At 36.6% G+C, this 13,439-nt stretch overlaps 1 protein-coding gene across 1 annotated transcript in view; it reads right to left on the bottom strand.

Moving 5' to 3' along the window:
• Pen (karyopherin subunit alpha) overlaps nt 1–13,439 on the bottom strand; it is an 89,065-nt gene that overhangs the window by 19,772 nt on the left and 55,854 nt on the right. Inside the window, exons 7-8 of the mRNA XM_081726911.1 lie at nt 8,490–8,665; nt 1,972–2,154 (exon numbers count right to left, since the gene is read on the bottom strand). Of these exons, the coding sequence (XP_081583037.1) occupies nt 1,972–2,154; nt 8,490–8,665 (359 nt within the window). The remainder of the gene's footprint in view (nt 1–1,971; nt 2,155–8,489; nt 8,666–13,439) is intronic.

Here is a 13,439-nt window from a genome sequence, read left to right as displayed (position 1 = left end):
ACACATAATAGATACCACAAAGAACAAAATCACGTTGATAGCAAGTTATGATCATGATTCGCAAGGTAAAAATGCTGAAATTACAAGAGGTAATTTTAGCAAAAGTAAGAGAGCAAAACAGAAAACCCTTTTCATGAGAAAATGAAATTCCGAGAACAGATGGAGAGGGTCGGCAGAGTGACCAGCCGTATCTGGTATGAAAATTGGTTGAATGTGTGGATGAAGTTTTTCTAAAACAGGAAAGAAACCCTCGTACTGGTTTCTTCACAAAAAATTAAAAATTTCGAAAAACAGCCATATACTGAAGAGCAAAATTTTCCCTCTGAATGCTGTTCTCGTATATTATACTGTGTACTACTTTTCCAGTTTTAATTCTTCAATGAATACGTACGTACATCATGAACTGCATTGTACAGTATGTACCCTGTATTGTACGCACAATTCAAGATTTTTCTACATTATATATTTCTACATAAAATATTGTAAAAGTACTCAACAGCAGTAGCATATGTAAGCACTGTTCTGCACAGAATATAGGCTACGTTGATACATATTTTATTTTATTATTACGTAACGTGGTTACGATACAAACTTTTACACCTTTATCGTGAACACTCATCTAGCATCGGTGCAAATCGAATTAAAACACATACTGCAAAAGTAGAATAAGTAGAATGTTCGTAATTGTTAAGAGTATACACGTCATTGCTAGGAGTGTATTACTGTTAGGAAACAACATTGATGATGATTAAACTTTATATATATAAATCTGCAGAAGAAGTATCAATTATTGGCATAGACCTACATACTATCTATACAGAAGTCCGTTTATCTATTTTCTTAGAAATCATCCATAAGAATTTACCTTTAAGCATGTCAAGCTCGATGTGATCAACTGATGTCACCTTTGGACACTATTTTTATTAAACAGAAAACAAAGATTAAGAGTTAATTTTGACCTGTCTCATTAGCCACACTATAATCTTGTTAGTGTCATAACTAAAAGCTTCGTGAGTGTATACTTCAGTATTACTTTCACTTTAATAGGCGGTACTTTCGTTCAGCGTCAATTTTTAGATTTACAAAAAAATTCAAATCTTTCAAAAACCATGCATGAGCTTTTATACTGGGTCATTTTCTACTCAGTGAGGCCTATTGATTGGTGTATGTCTAATCTTTACACATTTTAAATCGCTAATAATGTTTTTATAAACATCACTGAATCATTAATATTAAATTAATTGAAACTTTTGTTTTGTCACAATTATACATTGAAGCACAACAGTTATTAACCACTGTTTTTATCTTTTTAAATATTCTATTTTAACCTTTAAGATAAACAGACACGAATATTTCGCCCTCAGGCTAAGAGTACCCTAAAATCTAGTTTATTTAGTTTACGTAGTTTATGTTTCTCCATTTAATGTCCTTCATTGAGTCAACACCCAAGGCAAGAATTGAACCCCAGATTGCTTAAAAAATTAGAATATTTGTAAAATCTTAACAGCTCATTTAAACAACAAACTTTTGAGATCTTCTGAATACTTATCTGTCATAAAATAAGTATTCAGAAGATCTCAAAAGTGTTGTTTAAATAAGCTGTTAAGATTTTACACAACGCGCTGCTTTAACTCCAGTAAAGAATATATTATGAGGATGAGCTGAACAAAGGCATTGGGCTTTAAAGCTACAATATAGAGTGTTTATTGCATGTGAAACCATCACATCCAAACAAACACATTGAAGTGTTAAATATTTCTTAGAGAATATGTAAGTTTTGGGGCATCTGACAATTTGCTATACTTAATTATACAATATAGAGACCATGAAGGATTACTAGTTTTCAATTAATTCAGTGAAGTTGGCGAGTGCACGATCACATCTCATAAAACCCTCCTCATACTATCTAAACCAGTTAGGCCATAAAACTAAGCTACAGAAAGTAACTCATGTTCATTTATTTATGCTTACCTTTTCTAACACTTCCACTAAAGGCGGAAGAACACCAGCGTTAATAACCTCCTGAATTTGCTGCACATTTCCAGCTGTTATATTGGATACTGTCCATGCCGCTTCTTTGGTGATGTTCATACGCGGATGTCGCAGTAATTTAGCAAGTCGAGGCAAACACCCTGAAGAGATCACGCTATCAGTCTGGAAAAAAAAATTAATTTTATATATACACATATTTCATACATCTCAGGAAAATTAAGTCTAGGATTTTATGGAAGAAAAGTTATTGCATGATAATCTAGACAAATACAAAATTGCTTGCACACGCTCGAAAGTAATTTAGCTTCAACATATCTTTTGAAATAGATCAACTGCAACTATCTTATGGCAACCAAAGGCAAAATTAAGTTTCATCTAAATATCCTGTCATTTCCTTGTGCATAAAGTATTTCAATTGCTACTTGTTCTATTTGAAACACACATTCACATATTATAACAAATGTACCTAGGTAGTTCTATCGAAATGAAGTGGTTAACTGTTCGAGTTTTGTAAGTTTGGTGATGTAAAGTCGAAAACGATTTACTATATAACCTATATGGAAAAGCCAATTTACATTAAAATGCATCAATATATTTTTTTATTGGTACTATTAAAGATGTTCCAAATCAGGGACGGGAGTGAGTAAGAGGAGAGGGAGGAGTAAACTACGGATGGACTACGAGATCCGTCCAACTGATTCAGTTGAAGTCGTCCTAATATTACCATCATATACATGTTTCAGGACTAGAACTCTTGCAGTTTCAGAAAGTCATTTTTGCAACATGGTGATACGCTATGTTTTATGGTACACAATTTTTTTTTCGTATAACACGTGTAATTTGTAAGAAATTGTGCAAACCAGGATGTATTTTTTTTTTTTTTTTTAATTTAAATCAAATCTTTCTTCTCCTATAATGCAAGTCGCGAATTGAAGAAAAAGCATTAGGAATTAGTATTAAATGCTAATTATGCCATTTAAGTGAAAGTATTGGGGGTTGAATTTTGATTATCCCCAATCATTAACCTATATCAATCCCAAACTGTTTCGTAACACTTTTAAATTATGGCTCTTTTTAAAGGTAAATTATAGACTGTCAAGCAGCTACAGCATCATCCCTATTTATCCTAGGATCATGGTACATATATCACTAGAATAGAACAGCTTTTGAAACTAACATTCACATTTCCCTATCATGTCCCTGAAGCGGGAAATTGAGTAATCGATTTTTTTTTTTTTTTTTTTTATTTTTATTTTGATCCTCTGGATTCCCCTGTGTTAGCGCACAGATTTCAAAATCAACTGGGAAATACTAAAGGGTGTACTAAATGTGTGTACAAAATTTCAAGCTTCCATCTTGAGTAGTAAAGGTGAGGAAATTATTTAACAATGAGCTAAAAACATTCCCACAATGCTCCAGATGACCCGGATGCAATATAAAAATTTCCTCAGACATCCCTATTTATCCTAGGATCATGATTTGTACATTATTCTCTTTAGAATAAAACAAATTTTCAAACGGTACCCTTCAAATGTCTCCATGTATCTGGGGCGGGTAAATCACGAAGAAAAAAAAAAAAGAATTTTCTGTTTATTTTTCTACATTTTTACCTCTGTGGACCCCTCCCCCTGTTTTAAGGCAGAGATCTGAAACAAATCTGAAAAATACTGAAGGGTGCATCGAATATATGTGCAAAATTTTAATCTTGTAGGTGCAAAAGTAAGCCCCCGAAAAATAATATTCCCCAAACACCCCGGATTCCTGTATAAAACAGGATCTCATAACAGTTTCCTGAGACATCCCTATTTATCCTAGGAGCATAGTACGTACATCATTTTCTTCAAAACAGAATAGCCTTTGAAACGGTACCATTCATATGTCTCCATCTGAGGCGGGAAAATCAGGAAAAAAGCTATATATATATATATATATATATATTATTAACTGTTTTGCCCCTCTGGACCCCGCCGTTTCCACGTAGAGATCTGAAAACATCTGAAAATTATTTAGGGGTGCACTGAACGAGTATGCAAAATTTCAGTCTTCTGAATGCAAAATGTAACCCGCCAAATAATAATAATACGCATAAAAATATCTTTTTAAATTTATGACGTCATCACACTATGCCTCAACGCACCAAGGTGTGAAAGCATATGTAACGTGTTCTAGAATGCCTCCAGTCTTGAAGAAAACTAAGTAAAGAGCCTTATTGGTACATTTTTAATCTAATAATGAAGATTCTACCCTATCACCTAAAAATAGGTTATATAATTTAAAAGGTTAAGCATTAAGGAAAAAGTATAGCAACGTTTATCAAAATTACATTTTTTTTTCACAAAAGTTACTCATATTTGGCGGGGTTCTATTTTTAAAAACTCAGAACTAGCTTGCGGCATGAAATACATAAATTCCGCCTAGTTATAAAATTAAAAAGGGGATAGGACCCCTCTAAATACGCCCTATTATCTAGAAACAAACACGCACAAAAAAGAATTTTCGTCTTAAATGTCGATAGTGATTTCCACGTTGGAATAGTTAACGATTTTAAAACCCAAACCCATTGTTACGAGAAGCAGGATTGCTCCGAAACGGGATTTTCCGTAATCATCCTCTGCATGACATTTGTTTTCATACTATACTGTACATGAGTCATTGTATTATGGTTATTAATTTCCATAATCGAAATAGAACAGAAACGGGATTTTTACTTATTTTCACTTTAATTTATTTCGGAATTCGATTTAAATCAAAGATTTTTATTTTTTTAAAAATTAAGTGATTTAAATCGGACAGATTTAAATCAATCCACCCTGGTGCAAACCACTACTTCTTGTGTTTTTCCCCCTCTGTAGATGTATCTTAATGCTTGACGTAATATTACTGACAAGATTGAAGGAAGGATAGACAATCCTACCTAGCGACCAAAGTTCCACGCAAATTATCAGCACTAATGAAAGGCATTCAGATCGGGAACCAATCTGATAATGCTGTTTCAAATCACAATAGTCGTGGACTAAGTCCCATTCCATGATATGACCCATGAGCAAAACTACGAAGGAACATTTATTTTAAGAATAATGAACAATAATTCATTACAAGATGTGAGGTACTCAATAGCATGTGGTTCGATGGAGGAAATCCACAGGATACTAAAGATACAAATGTCCGATTCAAATTGCAACAGCAACATGGCGGACGACCCACATCACTGAGTCCAGTTCTTGGATGATTTTAACACGATAACCACTGATCCCGAAATTGCCAACATTGTTTCGTGATGAAACTAGGTTTTTCGTTCATGAGATGATCGACAAGCTAAACCTACGGTATTGGTCTAACGACCCAAAGTGGACGGATTACTATAAGGTAAAAAAGGTCAGGTAAAAATGATGGGACGTGGAATAGGAGGAACGAATATCACTTGGCCAATCCTAACCACACCAACCTACTTGCCAATCTTCACTCAAGGGTAACATCCTTGGTGTTACATGAAGAGGGTACATTTCCTAGTTCTTGACAAGATGAAGTGCCACCTTCCAATGACTGCTCAAAAATTTCCTGAGTGCTGAATTTAAAGTAGTGATCCGACAGAGTACCTACATCACTTAGAATTATATGGCAGCGCTAAATTCCTATATTACACTTGAAGGAAACTGTACTTTTTTGAAAAATCTGAGATCCACCTCTACTTACTAAGCTTATGTAGCTCCTCAAATTACAATATTACATTGTGAATGCCAATTTTGTAAGATCTATGCATAAATCTGAGGAAGTGCGAGAACATGTAAAACAATTCTGTAATATTTACGACATCCTACAATATCGTGCTTTGTCAACAAGTATGGTACTATCTTGTAAGAAATATTGAAGTTGTTCAGTCTGCATTTGCCCAATTTCGACTTAAAAATTTAGAAGAATCCATGGCGCCAGGTCCGTAACTGCTCGATGTGTTTCCCTTGGTTCTTAACAATAGCCCGAAAGCGTAATTTCCACTGTAATAGGCTTTTCTGAAAAACTGGGAGGGAAATCTTGTCCCATTCCCTTTGCACAGCTTTCCAAAGTCCTTCCACAGTTGTCACACGCCTTTCCCCAAAGTCTGCTTCAGCAATCCAAATCCACAATAGTCCAAAGGACTTACATCTGGAGATTTAACAGGTACCTCATTGAAAGGTATCCCCTGTATACCACTTGCCTCCTCCATCTCCCTGTAGAATCCGAGGGACGATCGTGAGGTATGTGATGAGGCCTTGTCCATGTGAATGCGCACCAGATTGCAGTCATTTCCGTACACTGTTGGAATCTTATGCTCGTAGATCGGCTGCATGATCTGCTCCTGAAAACACTGCGAGTTTATTTTGCAGTTCTTCGCCACCTTACGAATCTTCAGTTTACCTCGGAACAGTAGCCAGTAACGACCATGAACCCTTTTGAGAAGGATTCTTGACGGACACGGACCCACCTTCTGAAGTTCTTGGCGCCTTTCTCTCGGTACATGATTGCTCTCGGTTTGCCGCAGTCGGAAAGGTAAATCCATGCTTCATCGAGCGTTACGATGTACATTCACCTTTGTTTTGCCAGATTCCGTTCGTACAGTTTCCGGGCGTTACACTTTCTTTTGGTGGGCATCCGTGAGAAGATGGCCGCGAGCTTTCATGACTTTTTCCAGCTTGAGTTGGTGTAACGTCCGGCTCAGTCCCCAAAGACACGTCAAGACGATTAGCCATACACCTTTGTGTTGGCAGATTTTCTTGCATTGCCATTTTGCAAAGTTTCCTCTGCATGGTGGAGGTGGCCTTGGTGCATTCCCGCTTCCTAGGAAACTTCGTTGGTGATCCAAATGGTGGAGCTTCGTTGCCATTGTACTTTTTAATAACATTTTTATTCCACTTAAACTGATGTTGCAACCATTCTTGTACTGTTTTCTAATTACAGAAACACTAAAGAGGGCATCATAAAGAGCCGCAACATAGCCTTTCCAAAACCGGCTTAATTTGGGCGGCATTTTGGTTAGAGGAAACCCACACACTTGGAAACAAATTTAACATAACACTCACAACAATGGTCCTGTTTTGTGCGTTATTGTCGTCCGCGCGGAAAAAACTCCGTTCCCAGGAAGCCACTGCACAACACTGCAGGACGCCAAGAGCCAGGTCGGGTGGTCCATTCTGCAGGAAGGGGGAAGGAACGAAATCGGCCAAACGTAGGCTGAACAACCTCTAAGTTATTGAATATTTTAATATTCTTCCACCAGGAATTCAACCCGGGATCACAAAGCGTGCAACTGCAGTTTTTTCATTACGTAAATTACATGTCTAATATTATAGTACGCGACAAAACTTAACCAATTTTTTCCTTGAAGGTCAAGATCTAAGGGTTTACTTGTCTGTACCATAAATTCTCCATTGTAACTAAATTCCGGTGTTGCTGCTCCAGCTTAGGTAGAACTTATAAAGCTCTCAGTATGGCTAACCCCATTACGGTTTTCACAGTAGCATCGTACAGAGTGATTGAAGAACGTATATTTCGGTAGCTAGGCTTTGCAATCAGCCCATATGTGGCAATATATGAAAGCTAGTTTACTCTACTTTGTTCAGCTTAAAACAAATTACTCTGATGTTAATTGTCGGGAAGTATGTAAATGTTATCGAATTGAGCGAATCTTCTTTACTCCCGATCCAAGCCTTTTCATTTTTTTTTTTCCATAAATGACGTAAAGGCAATGCTGTAAATAGAAGAGGGAGTATGCGAGGTATACTTCCTTAGTTCTTCCACTTCAAGCACTGCGTAAAGGAATAGAAATACAGTTTAAAAACCGAGATCTTCCTCTCTCGAATGTTTTCAATGCGTAGCTGATGGTTAACCCCTCATGGACCGTAGCACCATGCCAGTTTAGTACTTCTCTATATTTCCTAGCTAATTTCCTCGCTATTTCAATATGCATTTCTAGCCACACTGGAATATCACTCCCCATGAGAGCGAAGTCAAGCAGTCCTGGGTCTGGTCAGAGGAAAGATAGGTGTGACTATTCGTACTCACCAGACGGTGTTGGCGCTGCGACGTCTACCCAGCGTCGTCGTAAGGACAACTGGAAGCTACTTGAAAAAAGTAGCGAACTACAGTCCAAGAAGTCAGCATTAACGGCGAGGGTAGCCGATCTGCTAACACCACCACACAGGAATGAATGCCATAAAACCAGGCCTTGTAAGGGCTGTTGCGCCAGGAATTTGGTGGTGGTGGTAATAATAATAATAATAATAATGAAGCTGTAACAGTTTCGTGAGAGTGAAATTATTTATAAAAGACTAACAAAATGGTTAAGAGATCACTAATGAACTTCTGGAAGAAGAATTTTGAAAGCCCATTCAAAATAACTGAATTAACTAAGTTCTGCATTATGAAACCTTATAAATGTGAGTTGTCTTTCCCCTCAGAATTACATCAAAAAGTTAAACTGCATTTACTACAGAAATTATTGTACTACTAAAAGAATACTATACCTGTGCATCACTTCCAGTCACGATATTGCCAACTGCTCGAAGTGCGGGTGTCAGCACTGTGACTTCTTCACTATCGAGCAATTCTACCAACCGTGGTACAATTCCTGTATCGATCACTTCTTGAATCTTATCATTGGTCCCATCAGTTAAGTAGGAAAGTGCCCAGCATGTATCAGCTAAAAATTAAAAATTCCAATTAAGTTAGACGAAATATACGATTCTTAAATTGTATTACCTTCTGATTAGAAGTAACTAAATCGGTATGTAATTCTAGCAAATGTTACTAAATTGTAGCTATTTTAAGTTTAACTACTATTGGGAACATTAAAAATAAAAACCTTAATTCTATCAGATTCGTAATAATGCAAGAGAAAAAACAAAATTGGAATCAACATAATTATGTAAGTCGAATAAATACCCAGTGAGGCATTTACCCTTTCTCTTTACCCACCCATAAACTGGATACTTTGCAAAGTTATTTAAACTATTAGTCATACAGATGGTTTCTCCTATGCCAATAGAATATCTTATGAAAGGCATAGTAAAGTTTTACAGTAATTATGCATCACGTTTTAGTCTTAAAATTTTACAGATAGTAACTTTATTTAATGGTGGTTCCGTATTGGATGCGTACTTTTCGTATTCATTTAAATACAAATGTTTTAGGTTTATTGTAAATTTATAAATGGAAGATTAGAAATTAGATTATACTGTTTAGTTCAACAAGCTCAACGAAGTAGCATATTACATAAATATCCTTGTTCTGTTAAGAGAAAAGAGCTAGTTGCTTCCTTGCAAATGATGATTTGACTTAAAAATCAAATATGTTTCTGTTCACACAAATAGACCTACCTTGAAAGGTTTTTTTTTTTTTAAAATAATAATAATGGTTTAATATTTAAGAGTGCAAGAAACATTCATTTCCCAGGCCACACTTTACAGCAAGTTTTGAAATCTGGACAATACTTCTCTTGTCATGAAAGCAAAGGCTTATAAAAAACTAAGGGAGGAGGGGGAGATCAGATTTCTGGCAAGATTTTAACAGGGATCCCCACAAACTAAACAGAATTCACGGATTTTTCACGGTCCAAAATGTTTCAATTTCACGGTGGGAAAGTTTATACTACGACCAAGGAAAATGCGGCCAGGAGTTCCGCCAACTGCACTTGCATGACGCAAGTCCTTGCCAGTACGGTAGAGACCTGCAAGGGCCGGGTTTGGGAGGGCTGACATTTCTTTGGGCCGGACCGACACTGATTTCTCAGGTCAAGTTTAATACTAAATTTTAAGAAAGATTAGGGCTCGAACTAAATTTTAAAGAATTATCAGATCGGGGTCGTGCCAAAAACTTAAAATTTATCGGGCCCGGGCCGGGCTCGGACCGAAAATCAGAACTTTTCGGGCCGGGGCTGCGCCAGGCCTAGGTACATTCGGGCCGAAACATTCGGCCCGTGCAGGTCTCTACAGTACGGTCATGCCGCTCATTATGAGGATTCCAGGGAAGTGGGAGAGAAAACAACTTCAGAATAATCAGAGCACCCAAAATTTATGATTTATATTAGCATATTTTACGAACTACAAGGCGCAACTTAATTTTTAAGCATAAAAAAAACCGTAACATTTTTCCAATTTTTCGCAGTTTACGGTCTGTATATTCTAGTCTGTGGTTCTGGGTTTGTGATGGCGGAGCGGGAGGAAGACAATGTTAGCAAAAGCTTGTGAATCCTCGCAATCTTCGCACCGTTGCACTGCTGCTGCCAGTTGAATCCAATGTTGCCAGATAGAAGTTTCCCACGCCATCGAATATATGGCCATTTTTAAGACTGGCAGGAATTTAAAATCAAGAAATGGACATTTTTATATTAATTTCGAGTATAAGACGCGCCTGAATTTAGGAAGCAATTTTTCAAAGAAAAAATTAGTCATAGTTCGTAAAATACGGTATAGATTTCCATGAAGTTATATAAAAAGTTACTTTTAGTTCAAGAGCATTTGCGTGATTATATATTCGTATTTTATAACGAAGTTTATTCAATGTGAATTAATCCCTCAAGCTCTGAGACTGGAAATTGTTTAGAGTTTAGAGACTGGAATATTTTGGTAAGCTTACTAAACACGAAGTACAGAGATGTCTTCAAATATGACCACGTTTTTGTAAACAGACAAGTCTTGAGATTGTTTTACAGAAAGATAGAAAAAATACCACAGCCAGGATTGTAACTAATTGTGTGTTAGTTATTGAAAATAAGCTTCAATACAGGTATATGTTGCGCTTTTCTCCTTCAATAAATATTCCTCAGGAAAATTTAAATGAAATGAAATCTTTAAGTTTTACGTCCCACGGTTATGCCGGTTAGGCTAAAGGAGACGGTGATTATGAGAGATGAGGGAAATGGTGGAATGAAGAAAGTGGGAGGAAACGGGAGAACCCCGAGAAAACCCACGAGCACGGTGTTTGTCCACCACAAAGTTCACTTGGCGGGGGCTGGGATCGAACCCGGGACCCCAAGCACCAGAGGTGAACGCTCTACCACTGAGCCACCGCGCCCCCTCAGGAAAATTTAAATCAATACCTATCTTTCTCACTATCGAGTGATCTTTACTTTTTCCTAAGTCAATACAGCTTATTGTATTAGTTTCCACATCGCTGGCAAATACCAATGAGCTTGCTTCCCTCCTTCACAGTGTGGATGAAATATATCTAGTCCAGTAAAGATAAGGTTAAGAAAGGAGCATTAGTAACGAGCTGAAAATTGGCATGTAAGTAGGGGGAATGTGTCAGGAGTAAGATACTAAAAGTCCCCTAAAATCTCACTGTACCTTTTCCCGCAATTTTGAAAAATGTCCACCATCCTTAGACAACGACAAAGAATTTGTGGGAATAGTCACCCTTTACGTTTACTCCTCTAGCCATTGTTCTAATTATCACAAAGCCATGAATCATATGGTTGGAAAGCTTGAAAAACAGCAAATCTAAATAACATACGCCCATCGTGCTAAATTTCTAGAAGAGGAGGAAGAAAAATAACTTTTATTTCAAAAAGGTATATTTTTAGGAATCATGAAAAGTTTGCAACACTGAGTTATTGCACATCAACACAACAACCACCCAGCCCTTGATATTTATCTCAAACATAGCCAACAATGACACAAATTGGTGCAAAACAAGCTGAGAAAAAAATAACCAATATTACTTTCTGACCTCTCTGTACGAAAGTGCTTAAGGTGACACTCACTTTCACGGCTTTAGACACCTTCTGTTATTAGCAGAACCAACAGTTAAGTACACTGGAAATCTTAAAAAACGTAAATTTGAACGAGGGAACACATACTAATCAAGCCCAATCTGTGGAAGAAGCGTAAAACCCAAAATTTCAGGACAAAACGAGGTTTTCATATAAATTGTTTAAAATTTGCAACACACAATTATCGTATGTTAACAAAACTTCACAACTGTTTTCACTATCATAATTATTAATTTACTTTAAAAAATGGCGTACATTTTTTCAATGGAGTAAGTTTATGATAATTTTACACCACGTAACTATAGCACAAAAATTATCTATTGACAGTATTAAAAAGTAAAAGAAATTGGTAGTCTGCTTAGCATGGGATAACCATGTTTCGCACCACTCAATTGCAACAGTAATTTGAATGTATTTTTTTTGTTGTTGTTGTTGTTTGTTTTGTTTTTGTTTGTTTATAACTAGAATGCAATTTTCCTACTAGTATTCTTCAAATCAAACTTAATGTTTACATTAGACGTTAGTATATTATTTAAAAACATTTTTGTAACTAGGTCATTCAGACATTTTTTAGGAATCAATGAGATTATTGTTATCTCGTTCATCTCCATAGTCTTCATTACTTGGATCTGCATTCATACATCAAATTCCTCGACACTGACGACGTAAGTTAGAGGACAATTCCTGCTTTCTGACAACCGCACATACGATCAGTCATTTTTTGTTACATGATTTTAAATGCATAACATTTCACAGAGCGGGTTCCTTGGTCATCCTTGCTGGTACAAGAATATCTTCTGATGTTTTCCGTCCAGATTCAGTCGCTCGTGTATCATTAAGCAGTATCTCAGCTCGAAGAACGTACACTGTCAAAGAATGAATGCAAGATACCAGTTTTAACGTACACAAGCAAAGGTGATGCCTTTCGGATTTAATCATTGATATATGACACCGTGTTCTGAATATCCGAACTCAAGCCCACTTTCTGCACAATGTAATGGACGGCACTCAAGTGTTTGAAGACACCCATTTACCCGAATCGGAATGGATTCATGCAACTGATGACAAGCAATAACAGTAACTACTAAACATCAAGTAGTGATTCTACTTTCATCAATCTTCAGCCAACAGGCATGGATGCTATATACTCGACGCTTATGTTTGCCAACAAAACGCGTAGAAAAAAAAAAAAAAAAAAAGAAAACTTAGTCACGTTCGATCAACCTTTGTATGCTAAAGCATGTGACATTGTAACAACATTTAGAAATTCTGGTGAATTACTATCTTTGGTTATTAGAATTGGGGCTTTCCACACATTGTAATTTATGGGAGCAGGTCCATATATAATAAAAGTTAGTGGCATTGAAGAACTTTGGTCTTATGTGTATGCTAGTAACTCCATTCCACAGATGATGCCAGGCCATTCTTATGCTCGTGCTTTGCGAGCCCCCCCCCCCTTTTTTTTTTAAACAGTTAGCAATCGCATTATGTATATTTAATGAATTAGACCCCACTGAGGAATTTGTACTCTTCTAATGACTAAAGATGATATCGATGCTGATATAGTTGTTCAACACTCAAATATAATCAAGATTGCAAATGACCTTAAGTTATTCATGGACGCCTCTGCAGAAAAAAAAAGCCGTACCTCTAAGTTGCTCGCCCTAAAGAACTGAAGACTGGAATCTTCATCTTCACTGCATAC

The sequence above is a fragment of the Thermobia domestica genome, chromosome 1 (assembly GCF_964235325.1).
Source record: "Thermobia domestica chromosome 1, izTheDome1.hap1.1, whole genome shotgun sequence".
Taxonomy (NCBI): domain Eukaryota; kingdom Metazoa; phylum Arthropoda; class Insecta; order Zygentoma; family Lepismatidae; genus Thermobia; species Thermobia domestica.
This window is presented reverse-complemented; position numbering and strand designations above follow the sequence as displayed.